The 18,168-nt window shown below is 40.1% G+C and overlaps 2 protein-coding genes across 2 annotated transcripts in view; both read left to right on the top strand.

Annotated features, from left to right (window-relative positions):
• The first annotated feature begins 4,789 nt into the window (after positions 1–4,789).
• Positions 4,790–7,510, top strand: cryba4 (crystallin, beta A4). The gene is made up of 6 exons (XM_049603963.1): positions 4,790–4,898; positions 5,589–5,632; positions 6,459–6,577; positions 6,720–6,861; positions 6,963–7,105; positions 7,271–7,510. The coding sequence occupies exons 2-6, from the start codon at positions 5,594–5,596 to the stop codon at positions 7,416–7,418; spliced, it is 591 nt and encodes a 196-aa protein (XP_049459920.1). The 5' UTR covers positions 4,790–4,898; positions 5,589–5,593; the 3' UTR covers positions 7,419–7,510.
• Positions 7,511–11,439: 3,929 nt separating this feature from the next.
• Positions 11,440–18,168, top strand: part of grk3 (G protein-coupled receptor kinase 3) — a 99,082-nt gene continuing 92,353 nt past the window's right edge. The window contains exon 1 of the mRNA XM_049603773.1: positions 11,440–13,590. Within this exon, the coding sequence (XP_049459730.1) occupies positions 13,478–13,590 (113 nt within the window). The 5' untranslated portion in view covers positions 11,440–13,477. The remainder of the gene's footprint in view (positions 13,591–18,168) is intronic.

The raw sequence follows: 18,168 nt of genomic DNA, 5'->3' as shown, positions 1-18,168 counted from the left end.
ACTAACTAAATGATCCGTATCTGTATTTAGAATGGGTGGGGTTTGTGTTGGGAGTAGTGTTGTCACGATACCAAAATCTTTGTTTCGGTACCAATACCAATATGAATTTCGATACTTTTCGATACTCTTCGGTACTTTTCCTAAGGGAAAAGTCCTTTTGGATACAAACCTTTAGAACAATAAATAGTAGGGGTGTAACGGTACCAAAAAAATCATGGTTCGGTAAGTACCTTAGTACGGACGTCACGGTTTGGTATCTCAAATGTTCCACCAAGTTTGTGTTGTCTCATGTTGTCTCCCTTTGTGAGGCAGACTTTCTCTTGTCTTTTTTCACGTGCACCAGCTGCGAATGTTGATACAGGTGTTGTCATACACACCACTTGTGCAATCTGTGCTCCAATAGGAACAAGAAAGGCGTTTGCGTGCATAAATGAGTAAAATAAATTAACTAAATTAATGAATTGAATCAATTTCAAATTACCGGTATTTTCCAAATGCAGTATAGTACCGTTTGGAATACTCTAGTACCGCGGTACTATTTTAGTACCGGCATACCGTGCAACACTAGTTGGGAGTGGGTGGAGTTTAAATTGAAAGTGGGTTGGGCCTAGGGATGAGCGAGTACACCATTATCTGTATCTGTATCTGTTCAACCAACTAAATTATCTGTATTCGGAATGGGCGGAGTTTATGTCAGGGGTGGGTGGAGTTAAAATTGAAAGTGGGTTGGGCTTAGGATGAGCGAGTACACCATTATCTGTATCTGTAATTGTTCAATCAATTAAATGATTTGTATCTGTGTTTGTCCAACCAACTAAATTATCTGTATCTGTATTCGGAAGGGGCGGGGTTTATGTCAGGAGTGGGTGGAGTTTAAATCAAAAGTGGGTTGGGCGTATGGATGAGCGAGTACACCACTATCTGTATCTGTATCTGTATCTGTATCTGTTCAACCAACTAAATGATCTGTATCTGTAAAATGTACTTTGATAAGGTGGAGTTTGAACTGAAGTTGTTATTGTAAGCCTGAAATTAATCAGAAGTTGATACAGTTATCATATATTGGAAAACTACTTACAGAACAATCTCTGATCAAGTTTCAAGACAGTGTTGATCACAAGAGTAATAGATTAAATACAGTTTTCCTTCATCACCAGTACAGATATTGACATGTTTTACTCGGCTTATATAAAGTAGATTATCTGTAACGGATACTTGTTTTATCCAAGTACTCGGCTCACCCCTACTACATATAGACGTTACTGAAAAGAATATATGTGGTTGCAAACCCTTTGTAATCGCCGACATTTTGATTAGTAACTGTATTTTAATTACATATGTCTTACTCAGTAACTGATTACAATTGCATTTATTTTGTAATTTAATTACATGTAATTCATTACGTTTCCAACACAGACCACAGTGTAGTTACCAGGAAAAGTCCTGCCTTCAAAATTGACTTAACTTACAAAAGTGAAAGTGCTCATTATGCAGAATGGCCCATTGAAGAGTAATTTATATCATACTATTGGGTTATAATTATTGATGCATTCATATCTACATAGCTTTAATATCGCAGCATTTTATTATACCTATGTTCCACTGGGTAACGTGTGAGTGTCATAAAGGGATCAATAAAGTCTGTAAAGTGATGAAAGATATCAAATAAGTGTAGTGGGGTAAAATGTACATTTGCCTCTGAGATGTAGTGGAGTAGTAAAGTACCTCCAAACTGTCCTGAAAGGGACAGTTCACTCTTACCTGTAGAGCTGTTTATCAGTCTGGATTGTTTTTGAGTGTTGGAAGTATCGGGCGTAGAGATGTCTGCCTCCTCCGATATAATGGAAGTTACTCAAGATAATCTGGGCGAGGAGAAGCGGTGATATTTGACGAGTTGGGAGTGGGAACATGTTGGAAAAGTACGTATTTATGAATTAGGGGTGAATACACTCAGTTACTTTCAACAGCTGCTTAAGTAAAATGTGTCTGTTATAGATTATAAGAATTGTGAGTATAACTTTGAGCCAGAATGGACTGAAATAAAGACTCAGAGCTGAAATTCTTTCGAGCTCACAGGAAATAAAGCTGTTGTTCAGAGTCGTTCTGCCCATACAGTGCCTCTGCTCTCCTGTTTACAAGTGGTTGATTATGTAAGCAGTCTCACTCACTCACACACACACACACACACACACACACACACATACACACAACCTGTTGCTGTTGACACACTGAGGACTTTTATCTTTTATCTTGTCAAAAAGGCTTTTTACATCGTGTGATAAGGACAAACACGTGTAACAATATTTGCTGGAAGTTCAACTTTACATTATGTTTCAAAGCACCGTGGTGTGTCGGCCTGTCTCAGAGCCATCAAAGGGAGTATCAAAGTATTGCTTCACCAAACGCCCGGATGAATTACTTCCTGTATTTCTGCTAGCACTCATAAAGTACACGCTATCATCGCAGTAAATCTCCCCAGCTAAACTTTATGTGAGACTGTGTTGTCATTTCACTCTGCAGTAACAATGTCAGATATGAAACCTGAGCAGGTGAGACAAGAAGTGACATTAGAGAGACAGAAATAATTAGTTTAGTGCTTAATTACTTGAGTATTTCCATTTTCTATTCCTTTATACTTGTACTCCACTACATCTCAGAGGAAAGTATGTTATTTTTAAATGCACTACATTTGTCTGACAGCTTTAGTTACTTTCCAGACTAAATATAATCAGCAAGTAAACTATGATGTGTTATTTTGGATTAAGATAAAACTTTATTGACAATTAAGATTAGCGCCACCTTCACCAGCGTGCATCAGTTATAAAAACCCATTCTGAAATGGGCCATTCTGCACCATGCATACTTTTATTTTTTGCATCCTTTAACGCGTCCCAGCCAACGTTGCTAGGCGTTCATATTTGGTTGAATTTTAGTTGAGAAAAGTCAGGTGGCCAAAATTTTACATCAAGACAACGTATAATGTCAACGTTTACTTGATATAGAATACTGATGACAATTGACGCTGATAATTTGATGCTTTTTTAACTAACCAAAATCCCCAAACGTCTCATGCTAACGTAATCTTGACGTAGAATAATGACATTTACACATAACCCAGCTTACGTTCTAATGTTTATTCACTGCTGAATGAAAATGTCATGCACCATGGTTGAATCACTGTTGAATTATATTTTAATTTTGAAAGATGTTGTTTCAATGTTGTTTCATAAATTTTAAATGTCATTTCAAAATTTAAACAGATGTTGATTTGTTGTTGATTTATGAGAGTTTTGTTAACCTTTTTACAGCCATCAGAATTTAACCTTGTTTCAATGTTGTTTTAATGTTGGTACAAAATTGAAGGTCGGTGGTGTGCCAGCTGGCCCAAAACCCAACATCTACGAAACGTCATCACGTTAACGTCCACACAATGTGAAATTCTATGTTTTTAGACATTTAAATTATCGGAAAACTTGATTTTATCCCAATCAAAATTTGACATCTGAGTCCAGGTTCGTTTCACAACAATGTTTCAGTGTTGTTTCATAAACTTTAAATGTCATTTGAAAATTGTTTCAACACTGAAACGGATCTTTCTGACATTTCAATGTTGATTTATGAGAATTTTGTTTTTACAACTATCAGAATTAAACATTGTTTCAGTGTTGTTTTAATGTTAAAACAGCAACTAGCACACATTTCAATGCTGAAGGTTGGTCATGTGCCAGCAGGGAAGGTACGGAGACCAAAACCCAATGTTTGCAAAACTTCATAATGGTAACGTTCACACAACGTGAAATCCTAATGTTGTTAGATGTTTAAAGTATCATCAACCTCATTTTCAATCTAACCAAAATTTAAAATCCGTTTTTGTTTCAGTGTTGTTTCATGAACTTTAAATGTCATTTCAAAATTGTTTCAACATTGAAACTGATCTTTCTGACATTTCAATGTTGATTTATTTACAACCATCAGAATTAAACATTGTTTCAATGTTGTTTTAATGTTGAAACAACAACTGTCATGATTTCAACCACATTTTGGTGCTGAAGGCTGTTTGTGTGCCAGCTGGGAAGGTACAGAGACCAAAACCCAACGCCTGCAAAACGTCGTCATGTTAACGTCCACATAACGTGAAATTAAAATGTTTTTAGACATTTAAAATATCGGCAACCTGATTTTTAATTAATTTGATTCAACTAAAATTTAGCATCTGTCTGATGAAAGAGTCTAGTGTCTACACTATATTAATAGTACTTTTACTTAAGTACAAGACATTAAGTATTTTTCCACCACTGTAGAAAGGTGATTGGTTAATGTATTGATAATTTAATTATCTTTATTTGAGGGTTGTTGTTTTTTTTCATGGCAGGTTGTTGTTTCAAATGTGAGGACTGGTTGTTTTTCTTTGTCATATATGATAATAACCTGAGTATCTTTTGGTTTTGGTCAGATAAAACGGGTATTTTTTACTTTTTTTATGATATTTAATGGAAGAAAAACATGAATGATGCCCAGATTGATACACAACAAAATGAATCGTTTGTTTCTTTGGAAAAAAATTGACAGAAAAAGGTTTTCAGCTGCATCTTTTCTCTCCATCCTCCTCCTCCGCCTCCCTCATGTCCTTGGCCCTCGGTATTTTCTCAGCGTCACATCTTGTCTCTCTTATATTCCTGTGTCCACTGCCACGGGGTGATAATGTGGTGTCTGCACTTCTGCCCCGTCCACAGATTAACCACGCTTTTGTCGGGGGGTACAAAGAAAAAAAAAGCCCCTCCCCTGCTGCTGAGCCGGGGCTTTCAGCATGGCCCCCTGCCAGGGGAGGCTTTAAAAGGGTGGGGGCGCGTGGCTCCTCTCACTCTCACGGCAGGACAACCCAAGGGCATCAAAGCAAGGTGAGTCCCCCTGTCCCTCACCCAGCACAACACAGCACAGCACTACACTGCACTGCACAGCCAGGGCGGCACAGCCAGGGTACAGCAGCCCCCCACCATCCACACACACACACACACACACACACAAATCCCCCCAAAAACACAGGTGCTGCCCGGGCTCCAGGGCCCCAAACGCCATCACTGCACACGGTGATAAACAGTGGTGATGGTGGGAAATCTCTGCAGCAGCAGCAGCAGCAGCAGCAGCAGGGAGGAAATGGGCAGAACATAAGATAAAGAGATAGAAACGGTGGGGGAAAGCAGTCTAGATGAAGCCTCTGGCTCCTCTGACCCTCTTCATTTTTGTGTCGCAGCTAAATATAGACTCATTCAGAGTTATTCACTCAGGCTCATTCTAGTGTCCGGGCCATTATGCTGCTAAAATGCACCCTGTTGTTGTTGCACGTTGCAGTCGAGGCTTATTATTTGCACAGAATAACACTAAAGCTGTTGTTGTTGAAAGGTTTACTGGATTTCCTGACACTTTATCACACGCTGTCCTCGTCAGAAAAACTTTGACACTTAACTTTTCTCCCTGACTGCATGTTTCGCTTACTCCTCAGACTCTATGTGCACAAAGTCTTAGCTGTCCTCTTGTCATCTCTACTCAAGGTCCCTATGTCTTCTTTTCTTTTTCTCCCCTCCTTCCAGACAAGATGACTCACCATTGCACCAAGTTCTCCGGCCACTGGAAGGTGAGTCTGCAGACGGAAACACAGATTCATACATCACCTCTCTGGAGGGGCCTTTTCAAATTACAAGTTTTCCCTGAGATGCAACCGACTGTCTCTATTAAAGCGTCTCAGCTGGAGCGGCAGACAATTTATCACCGGCTCTTAGAGCAGAGCTGTCATTTGAGGATAAATGTGACATAGGGCGCAGTAAAAACTCATTTTTAATATCATATAAATGTACCTTTAGCCTTCTTTATCATAATTCTGATGCTAAAAGTGGTTTGTCAGGGTAGAAAATAACCTTTTCTCCCAATGTGGGCACAAGTAACTCAATTTTATTGATGATTTCCTACATTACATAGCATTTTTTGTCGTGTTTATACGTGGTAGTGTTCCCATATGTATAGATGTTAAGTAGGACACAGTAAAAACAAATGTTTAGTAAGCCTTCTTTATCATAATTCTGATACAAAAAAATGGTTTGTCAAGGTAGAAAATAACCTTTTCTCTCAATTTGGTCACAGCTAACTTAATTTTATATACAATTTCCTACATTACATAGTATTTTTTGTAGTGTTTACATGTGGTACTGTTTCCATATACATAAATGTTACGTAGGACACAGTATAAACTCACTTTTAAAACCTTATAAATGTACCTTTAGCCTTCTTTATTATAATTCTGATACTAGAAATGGTTTGTCAGGCTAAAAAATAACCCTTTTTTCCAATTTGGCCACAACTAACTCAATTTTATTGACAATTTCTTACATGAAATAGTATTTTTTGTAGTGTTTATATGTGGTTTCCCATCAGCTGCTTTAACACGCCTCCATGTCCCCTGTCAGATCATTGTGTTCGACGAGGAGTGCTTCCAGGGCCGCCGCCATGAGTTCACTTCTGAGTGCTGCAACGTGATGGAGTTCGGCTTCGAGACTGTGCGCTCCCTGAGGGTGGAGAGCGGAGCGTGAGTGAACAGATATATATATATATATATGTATATAGGCACACAGATAGTTTTACAGTCAAAATGTCCATTAAAGAAAGAAGGTTGCTTTGACAGAGATAAAGTATGACAGTGATGATTCTTGGCTCCTGTTTCTCCACAGCTGGGTGGGTTATGAGCACGCTTCCTACCAGGGACAGCAGTTTGTCCTGGAGAGGGGAGAGTACCCCCAGTGTGATGCCTTCGGAGGCAGCAATGCCTATCACATTGAGAGGATGACCTCCTTCAGACCTATTGCCTGTGCTGTGAGTCCAACACATTTCCAGGAATGTCAACGCTGTGTTTTTGCCCGACAGGAAAAAACCTCACATTCATTGTTTGTTCTTTTTTTGTCTCCGTCCTGCAGAACCACAGAGAGTGTCGTATGACTATCTATGAGCGTGAGAACTTCCTGGGCCGTAAGGGTGAGCTTAGTGACGATTATCCCTCCCTCCAGGCCATGGGCTGGTGCAACAATGAAGTTGGCTCTCTCAGGATCCAGTCTGGAGCGTGAGTGTCCCCCCTGCTTCTCTTTTCCTTCCACATTTTTATTATTTCCTACGAGCCACCTATTTTTTTTTTCAACTCCCCAGCAGTTTAAAAATAATCCCAGTTTCACAACTTGTTGCAACATTTCATGATGTGGACTTCCCTGCCGTTGTGATTTCTCAACAGATTCGTGTGCTACCAGTACCCTGGTTATCGTGGATACCAGTATATCATGGAGTGTGATCGTCACTGTGGGGAGTTCAAACACTTCAGGGAGTTTGGCTCCCACTGCCAGACCCCTCAGATCCAGTCCATCCGCCGTATTCAGCAGTAACAACTTACTCCAGACCCCCTCTCCCATGTGACCCTGCACCCTTGACCCCTGCTGCTCCCCAGTGCTGAATAAACTGTCTTTCTTAAACCTTACTGACTTCCACCAGTGAATCTGCTTTTGTCACAGAGTTGTTCTGACGTACAGCCGCTCCTACACATGATGGTCAACATGATGGTGTACAGACGATACCTGGTGTCAGTGTTTCACCAATAAAGGTTGAGATGAAGACAATTTGTCATGAAGAGCTGAGTTCATAGTTTATTAAATCACAGCCTAGCTGCCAGTCTGACCAATAGAATATTTGCAAGCAACACATTTTGTTAAACTGAAGAGCTGATATGACGAGTCGACTGAAACTGAATTTAGATAATCCATTTATCATTTAATTCAATTAACAGGCAAAGATGACAGACATGATCCAGTTCCAGCTTCTTAACATATGAAGCATCTGCTTTGTTTTTCTGTGTGAAATCACTGTAAATGAAATGTTTTTTGAGTTCAGGACAGTTGGTGAGACAAGAAAGAACATTTGCCACATCGGGCATTTTTCACATTTTTTTCCCAATAGTTAATAGAGAAAATGATCGATAAATTCATTAAAAAAATCATAAATAGATGAAAGAAAATTAACATTACTTGAAGCTTCAGTTAAAATACATATACTTTTATTTAACTGCAGCATATTTCCTGTTATTTGAAACAAAAAACAAACATAATTGCTTGTGAAACTTTGCCACTGGTAGTATATATTTACTGGTTGACCAGTTCAAGGTTCTTTATTGTCAAATGAACACTTGAACAATTACAAGAGCAGTTGCTGCCATTAAAAAACTTGGGTCACAGGCTCCCTCCAACAGTGCAACTTAAATATGTATGAAAAACAAGATAAAATGAAATAATAAAAAATAAATAAAATAAAATAATAAAATGACATAATAAAAAAATAAATAAAATGAAATAATAAAATTAAATAATAGCAAAATAAATCAAAATTAAATTAAATAATAAAATAAGGTAAAATCACACAAGAAGAAACGAAAAGAGAAACTACATATAAAGATAAACGGATATAAGGTAGTGCAAGTTATAATAGAAAATAACACAACACTAAATTATAAAATAAATGCTGTAAATCAGTCGACTAAAGAGTCAAAGGAATGTGCTGTGGTAAAGTGTATATGCTTAGCAAGACTGATAATAGATGTGTATATAACAGAGGTGCAAACAGTTTAAACAAAGTTCAGACAAAAAAAGGTGAATTATTTCTCATTGTTTCTTCTTCTGCACCTTTTTAAGGTCCTTGTACTCGACTATTTCTACCTCATGGTACCTCGACTCCTTCATTTCAGAAAACAATACTGTAGTTCTCACTCCACTGTCTGACATTTATTGTTACTTTGAGATTTTACAGACAAAACATTTTATAATAAATGATGCACTGTTATAGACTGAACTTCCCATCAAAGGAGATTAAATCAGATTAATTCGACCGGCTACAACATTAGTGTATTTAATTATGAAAATCCAATAATGAGATGTACAGGGTTGAATTATCAGACAATGGGCCCTGGATACAGATCAGCAAAAGCCCCGACACACAGACTTTATAGCTGTTTAGCCTCTTTTTGTGTCATTGTTTTGCATCTCTTTGTGGTTATAATGCATCTGTTTGTGATTTTGTGTCTCTTTGTAGTAGTTTAGTGTCTATTTGAGGTTGTTTTACGTCTCTTTGTGGTTGTTTTGTGTCTCTTCGTGGTTGTTTTGTGTCTCTTTTTGGTTGTTTTACATCTCTCTGTGGTTGTTTTGTGTCTCTTTGTGGTTGTTTTACATCTCTCTGTGGTTGTTTTATGTCTCTGTGGTTGTTTTATGTCTCTGTGGTTGTTTTACATGTATTTGTGGTTGTTTTATGTCTCTCTGTGGTTGTTTTGTGTCTCTTTTTGGTTGTTTTACATGTATTTGTGGTTGTTTTGTGTGTGGTCGTTTTATGTCTATTTGTGGTTGTTTTGAGTCTCTAGTAATTTTGTGTCTGTTTGTGGTTGTTGTGGTTGTTTTACATCTCTTTGTGGTAGTTTTATGTCTCTTTGTGGTTGTTTTGTGTCTCTTTGTGGTTGTTTTACATCTCTCTGTGGTTGTTTTATGTCTCTCTGTGGTTGTTTTGTGTCTCTTTGTGGTTGTTTTTCATCTCTTTGTGGTTGTTTTACATCTCTTTGTGGTTGTTTTGTGTCTCTTTGTGGTTGTTTTGCGTCTCTTTGTGGTCGTTTTTTGTCTATTTGTGGTTGTTTTATGTTTCTTTGTGGTTGTTTTGTGTCTCTTTGTGGTCATTTTTTGTCTGTATGTGGTTGTTTTTGTCTCTCTGTAGTAATTTTGTGTCTCTTTGTGGCTGTTTTGTGTCTGTGGTTGTTTTATGTCTGTTTGTGGTTGTTTTGAATCTCTGTAGTAATTTTGTGTCTCTTTGTGGTTGTTTTACATCTCTTTGTGGTTGTTTTAACTCTACGTCTCTTTGTGGTTGTTTTATGTCTCTTTGTGGTTGTGTTATGTCTCTCGTTCTTGTCTCTCAATGGTTTTGTATCTATTTGCCATAACTTTGTGCCTTTTGTATGGCATTTTGTGTCTCTTTGCAGTTGTTTTTACCCTTTTCTGTAGTTATCCTGTCCCTTTTGCAGTCCCTGTGTATCTCTTTGTGGTCATTTGAGTCTCTCTCTGGTCAGTATGTGTTTATTTGGTGACATTTGAGGGCTAGGGGGGCCTGTTACACCTTAGACCACTGAGCCTGTGCTCCTCAGGCCCATCCCGTGATGATATATAGTATAAAACAAACAAAGGCCACTTTACTTTGAAATGAGCGCCTTTAATTTTGATGATAATTTTGATTTATGTACAATTTGCTGATATTGTGTCTTTACTTTCACTTATAGATCACATTTTTAACGTACTAGTAATATTTCTGCATTGTGTTGTTGTTAGCTAACACTGCATCAACTATAGATGATGTTTATTATTGATAATCTGTTTATTATTTTCTCAGTTAATGATTAACTTCCCAGAGTCCAATGTGATACACTGAAGTTTTTTCTGCAAGCACAAGTCCAGACCCAAAGATATTCTGCTTACTATGATAACAATTGTTAATAATAATGTTAATAATAATAATAATGATAATAATGATAAGAATAATTTAGTCGTAGTAGTAGTGTTTTATTATTAATTAATTAATTTTGGTTGGTTTTGCTTTCAAATATGACTGAAATGATCAATTATCATTACTGATGTCACTTAAACATCTGAATATTTCCTCCAGCACTGCTCTGACATGCTTTTCCTTCACATTCAAGGTGTAAAACACATTAAACACTTGTTCCTACGTGGTGTGTGTGTGTGTGTGTGTGTGTGTGTGTGTGTGTGTGTGTAGGCCTGCTGCAGCTGCAGGCCTGTCCTCTGCAGTGTGTCAGGAGCATTACCAGTACTGGCCAGGAAACGGCACTATGTTCCCACCAAACACACAACAACACATCCAGCTCACTGGGGCATCCTCTAGGGAATGATTTACTGGGCTGTATTATTAATTGTCAGAGGCTTCGTGAACCTTTAGACTCAAGTGTGGACGAAGCAACTTATTTAATAGTGACACAGAATATGTTAGAGGTGCTGCTGCAGTGAGGTGTGGCTTCAAATTAAAAAAAAGAAAAAATCAAATTTAAATAAATGTGTTTTTTTCAAGTGGTGGGAAATTTCCTGTGTACAGAGGTCGATGCTTTTCCCAGGAAAGGTCGTAAATCACTGACAAAATTGTACAAATCTATAAAAAGAATAATAAAAAAAAAATTGCGGTGATTAATAAATTAATAAATAAATAAATTAAAAAATAATAATACATAAACAACATAAAATCCAGTTTTTGTGACATGTATAAAAATAGAAATAAATTAGAAATAAATGTTTTCCTCCCCTCTGGACCCAGACTGTGGTCCGGCTCCAGCCACCGGTGACCCGCTCCGTGTTTTACGAGCCTCTCCCCGCCGCAGTGGGAGGAAGTTGAACCACAAAGCAAGCAGTGCCACTGTGCTAGCAAAAAACACAGAAAAATACAACTTAGAAGAAGGGACTCCAACTTAAAACATGTGCCATATTGGAGCTGGGGAAGGAGCAGCTTAACAGAGACGGATCGGACAGTATTGGACGCCAAGACGCTCCAGCGGAGGCAGCGGACCGACACTTTGCTACTTAGCCGGAGTGTGGACTCCCCAGCGCGGATAGCCTGGCAGGCAGGAGTCGCTCGGGGCTGGCTCGGCTCCCCTCGTTTTTACTTCAGCTACCGACCTCCGTGTGGTCGATTTACGAGACAAACACCCGCAGCACAGTGCTATATTAGGTGTTAAGCACAACACCTGGTGCTTGACGGTGTTGTCGTGCCATTTTTAACCAGTTTACAGCGACGAGGAAAGTTTACCAAGCTAAACTACCGCCGGAGCCGATTTCCATCTCCCGGCGCTCCCTCCCCCTCCTCCACCACCATCAGCGTCACCATCAGCCCACCGTCAGTCACTCTGTGCTGGCTCTCCAGGCGAGGAGGGTCCCCCCAACACTCGGGGTAACTCAACAAGCAAACTATGGATTATATTGTGCGATTTCATCTTTGCTTTTGAAGCCGTTTGGACTCTCGGTGTCATTTTTTCTGGTGCTGGTTGCTCTCGGAAACGCTGCAAGACTTCCCCAAAATAGACTCGCAGCCGTTAGCTTATTAACCAAAGCTGAAACCGAGCCAGTGTTGCTGTTAAATCCGCCAGCTAGTGAGTCTGTTAGCTGCTGGCGACCACGGTGCTTGTTCACACGTACCTGCTGGAGTGAAACAACCCAAACTCGATGTATAAATTGATTAATCATTCTTATTCGATAGTTAGCCTGCTGGCTAGCTGGTTTCATTTTTTGCTAGCTAGCGTGGTGGCTAACTAGCAGACGAACCCGAAATATCGATAATCCCAGCAGCAGCAGCAGCAGCAGCAGCGGGCTAAAGCAAGTTAGCTTCGTGGATTTGGTGTGTGATTAGTTGAGCACACCCTTTATCTTGTGTTAAACCTCTGGTGTTTAATGACATCTTTTCGGGCGACATTTTTTTCGTGATTGACTTAAGGGACAGGAAGCAAGGCAGCAGCAGCAGCAGCAGCAGCAACGACGGCAACATAAACAACCGCGGTGTGTAGACCTTCCTCATCTTCAACCTGTGTGTTTATTTGTGCCAAACTGCATCAGAGAGATTTGCATTTTCTTGGTGCACCAGCTGAGATCTTGAGGAGACACCTTGATGACACACAACCCGTCGCCTCTTTTGTTTATCTGTATCCCCCCTTTTTTCTTTCCGATTGAGACGAAGACACGTGTCGCTGTTATATTACTGCTTTCCTAAAGACACAGAAGGAGCCAGTCACATTTCCACTGTGCAGCCACTCCACTAAAATTAGACCCTTTTTTTTGCTCAACAGCACAGTGTTTACATTTTAAGGAAAAAGCCCTGCAACGCCGCACTGGAGACAAACCAGTCGTTTGGACACATTTCCATCAAGAGGGGACCAGGAGAGTCCCCAGAGACCTGTAGGGTTTGACAGCTGTCTCCAGACCCAGCATCTGGTGCATCTACCTATCTCTGTGAGACTTATCACGTTACTATAAAGCGAGGAAGGAAGTACAAGATCTTTTCTTTGCATCATTTTCCCCCCTGAAGAAACCTGCATTTTTTCCTGCACTAAATGGGATTACAAGGACGGTGCTGACTGTGTATCTCTCGATCAGCCTGTCACCCAATGTCTCCCCTCCTGAATTCCCTTTTTTCTGTCACAATGATGGTAGTTTGAGGCGAAGTGAGCAGAACACAGCCGACAGGAGACAACGACACCATTCCCGTCGATGGTCAGCCCTGCCGTCCGCTCAGCTGGCCCTGTCACGCACCTTGGCGCTTGATGTTGCTCATATCTGGTGGAGGACATTGTTTTTTTAAGCCCCTCAAATAAAACAAACCCATCCCCAGCCCGGTTATTTTATTGATTTGCTCGTCCCAGGGTCGAAAGATGGCGGACCTCGAAGCAGTGCTCGCCGATGTCAGTTATTTGATGGCGATGGAGAAGAGCAAATCTACTCCAGCGGCCCGGGCGAGTAAGAAAATCATCCTGCCTGAGCCCAGGTAACCACATTTACAATGAGCTTTCATGTTGTGCTGCTGTGCCCCCCCCCCCAGCTTGTGTTTGTTTGCCTGTCTAATGGACGAATCTTTTGTGCATGCTATGCAGCCATATAGGGAGATGGAGGCGTGCTTCCTCTCAAACCTGTGACTTACTGTAGATGCTAAATATGACCGGAGAGCTTCTGCAAACATGCTGCAGCTCAGTGGCTTCACAATTTCACCAAAACATCCATGCATTGACTTAAACCCTGTGTCATTTTGCACCTACACTTAACAGTAGTGAAGAGAGTGCTCTGAAAAGCTCATGAGGGAGCTGCACAGGCAGGCTGTGATGCAGCTACGTGCAGAACATGTCATGATATTGTCATTATTTCAAAGTGTTCATGATGTCCTGTTGTTGCCGTCTGTGCCAAACAGTCTTCACTTGATCCCGGACTCAAGATCTGATCACACATATGTTTCATGTAGCATGTGCAGCCCAATTATTGAAGCTGCTGTGTGCGGTGTTGTGGCCCTTTGATGCAGTTGCACTATCAGTATGTGCAGCTCTTGATCTGAAACCCCTGCTCATCCAAGCTGTTTGCAAGAACTCAGCCTGAGTAGGTCATCAGATTTAAACAACGCCCCCCCTCTCTCCTAACCACCACCAACATCTACACATAATTGCACATCCTTTTGTCCCTGCTGCTATGCAGCTTGTCGGGCTTGAATGTGTCTCCTCAGACCAGGTTTTAGGCATGTAGCATGCAGGCTGATTGGAGAGGATGTGGTTAAATTTGGTTATTAAAGATAGTTGCTTTCCATACGAGGTTTGTAGTTTTGACAGAGCTGTATGGGTACAGTCAAATGATCACCGTTGTGTGAACAGAAGCTTTGCCAGATTTAATTTGTTTGTCGTGTTTACATTCATCACCTTGTACTTCACTTTTATTAATCACAAACTGACACACCCGCACATGTGTAGTGGCTTTATCTTTCAAAGTGTGCATGTGGGTTAAACAATCATATCTAAACCAGGAGTGATTTTTTTTTTTTTCTTGGAGGAGGAGGAGGAGGAGGAGGTCAGCTGTTCAGTAACTGACTGACTTGTCTTGGCACATCAGCAGAAGGCAATGATCCAGGCAGTGTTTTACACACATTAATGAATATAATGCATGTTGTTTTTCCAGCTGAAATGATTTAATTAAAGGAGATTCTGTAATAGCTAATTAAATGTGCTATCCTAGATCAATTGCCATTAATATATTAGAGTTTACAATGATGTGAAATCATTCGTTGTCGCCTTAATCCAGTCATAAGCAGCAGAAATGCCCTGCTCTCTTGACAGGCTTAAGAAAACAATTTCACCTCCAGTGCATGAGCAAAAAGGCAGCCAGGGTTTGTCATATTGTCAATATTAGCTGACCTGACCTCACTTAGAACACAGAAAAAGTCAGAATATTTCAGCATCATCTCCCACTTTCGGATCATTTATCAACCACGCCAGGATCTTTGCATATTTTAGTCCCATTTGCTTCTAACGACATTAGCTTTAACGTTGCTGCTAACCATTTGTGAAAGGTCTCTAAGTTGGCAAATGTGGGTTTCCTTCCTTCAGGCGGTTGTTGGTTTCAGTTTGTGTCACTATAGTTTTAAAATGATCCTGCAGAAACGTGAAGTGTGCTTGAGACTGGCAATCCATTACAGTGGACGTTTCAGTCACATTTAATTGTTGTCAAGTCAAAAATTGGCACGAGATGTCTTCAGGTTCTTGACCCCTGTAGTAAATACGACCACTGGTCTGCCTTCAGTGTAGAGACACGCTAATTCTGACAAGTTGGAAAAAGAGGCCAACAAATTCTAGAAGGATATCTTTTCAGCCTTCTAGTGACAGACTGGGTTTTGAAACATGGCTCTCGCGCCTGGTCTGTTGGTTCACATGAATCTGCTCTCAAGGAGGACTAGCATGGCCACTGGTGGGCCTTTTTAGTTTCTGAAAGGAATACTGAACTAGAAAACAATGTGTTGAACATCCCACACCTTTTTCAGGCTTGAAACTTTGCCCTAGAAAGTTTGTAGCTTGCAGCACCTTCACACTTGGTTGCAATTGTTGCACGTGACAGATGCAAAGAGGTAACCGTGCTGACGTCAAAAGAAACCTTTAGTCAAATTTAGTCATGTTTTGCATATGTAATAGTCGCGATTTTGGTGGGAGCGGTCATGTTGGTGGATCTGTATCCAACACGCATGTTCCCTTACATGGAGTTTGGGGTATTACTGTAGCACTACAGTGCTTCATTTATAATGGTGGTGACATATTTGACTTTTGGATATTGCACTTGGCCAAATTGTGATTTTGATGTGATTTGGATTAATTGTGCAGCCCTAATATATAATATGCGGCAAAAGTGGGGTTTTAAAAGCTCCTATATCTGAGACAACTTTATTGCGGTGTGAAAATAGGTCACTCTTGGTTTTAATTTAAACTGCTGTGAGTACAACTGCCATTACCTGAATGAAGGAAGCTACAAACTTTGACATCTTTCAAGCCTGCCTGGCATCATGCATATTAGAGATGTACCAATACCACTTTATCCTTCGCAATACTGATTCAGATCCCGGAACCTTAGGTATCTGCCGATACCGAGTACCGATCTGATACCAGCGCGTAAAATAAAAATGGATGGGATATGAATTGTTGTATGTCTCAACTCCTAAAACTCTATGTAAAATATTAAAAAATAAATACATAACAGTAGAATGAATGCCATAAAACTTTTTTTCATTATTATTATCCAGTGTTGACACAGATCAAGACACAGGTTAAAGTGCAGCCAAACAATTTGGTAAAAAAGGCATTTTAAAGGCTACAGTAGAATGCTTTTTAAACTCCGCTCCGTTTCCATTTTGTTTGGCTGTAGCGTATGCATAATGACGTGAGGCATTACGTGGTATTTGACTGGTCATAGGCTGTACTCGCCGATACCACATTTTAGGCAGTATCGGAGACATTTCCGATACTGGTGTCAGTATCGGTACAACTCTAATGCATATTAACATATACACAGGTTTTTGGAGGAGTATTCCTTGAAGATGCTTTTACAAAGTTTTAATATGGAACCAATATAGGTAATTTACCATTTAGTGTAGTGTAATACATTTTTACTTTCAGTGTTTAGCCCAACATTGAAAGACCAATTTGCAGACGCAAGGTAGTTCGGAGCCTCTTGGTTCATTTTCATTTTCCAAGGGGTGTTATCAACAGTCATATACCATATTGCCTCTGGATACAATTAAAAAGACGTACAACCAATCACAACAACGAAACGTGATGTAGTGCTTAGCAACGGACCAATGTAAACAGACTACAGCGTGCAGAGATGTGGTGAGATGGTTTAGCATCAATATATCTGTGAACGAGTGTTGGTGTTTTCGCCATCAGAATTTGTTTTATTAAACACTGCACATATTAGATAAACGGTTGAGATTGGCCCAGGCCATGACAGGTGGGCTGAAAATCGAAACTGAGAAGTCTGAAAAATGATTTGGATATTGACAGGCTGGGTAAACTTTTGTTAAATCAGTTGATTGCAAATGTTCCTTGCCTTTCCTGGACTCCATTTCAGTAATATTGCCATACCCCCAGACTGCATAATTGAAGTTGTTGAGAATAATGTTGTCATACTGATGGAAATGATCGCCAAGGCACAGGTTGTAAAGAAAAATATCTCCCTGAAGTGCAGGAGAATTTGTCTGTTTAATGAGAGGAGAAGTCCTCAGTGTTGCAGTCTGACATATTGGCGGACAAGGACCTGTGAGCAGGGTGAACAGGGTCAGATATGTTAATGTTCAAACCAACCCATCACTTTAGCAAAATGATCAAAAGAAAACCTTCCACCGCTCCACCGTACTCCGACTTCAGGATGTGCATGTGAAATGTAATGGCTTGTAACTCAAATACCTCCAACCTAAAACCTTTTGTAGCCTCATTGAAAGCCTTCAACAGTTGACACAGGCTCTTTCAAAGGCAGCTGATATTTTAATTAGGGATGTCAGCTTTGCTTAATTTAATCAAAAGGTGAATTTTTAAGGGGGAAAAAAAAGCAAAATGAGATGAAATACAAGAGGCTTTTCCTTTTAGTCCTCTCCTCAGTAAGCTTTAGCATTGCTTTCGAGGTGCTATCCATTTAGAGGTGGTGAAATTTTAGTGTCTTGTAAATGTTTTGCCTTTTATTTCATTTAATGTTAGCCAGCCATGTTAACATGTGGAAACAGTGCCCACAGCCCACCTTTCGGTCTTCACTGGTTAGCTAACATTAGCCTTGGCACCAGCCGGGCCATGTGGGAGCTAGCTAGTGGCGGCACTCATTCGTCCACCATACGCTGGTGCGGAAATCTTGTGACCACTCTTAGTCTCCCCACAGGTAGCCCCGTAAAGTAAGCAGCTACATTTTTAGCGGCAAACCCCCCTTAGCTTACACTGCTAACGATGCTAACAGAGCTAGCAGTATGTAACAATTCTAAAGGGGGTTTGCAACTCAAAATTTAGCCACTTACTCACCAAAGCAACGTGGGATTACACCAGAGGGTGAGCACAAT

This window comes from Epinephelus fuscoguttatus, linkage group LG18, assembly GCF_011397635.1.
Source record: "Epinephelus fuscoguttatus linkage group LG18, E.fuscoguttatus.final_Chr_v1".
Classification (NCBI taxonomy): Eukaryota; Metazoa; Chordata; class Actinopteri; order Perciformes; family Serranidae; genus Epinephelus; species Epinephelus fuscoguttatus.
Note: the sequence above shows the minus strand (reverse complement) of the source record. Positions and strands in the feature narration are given on the sequence as shown.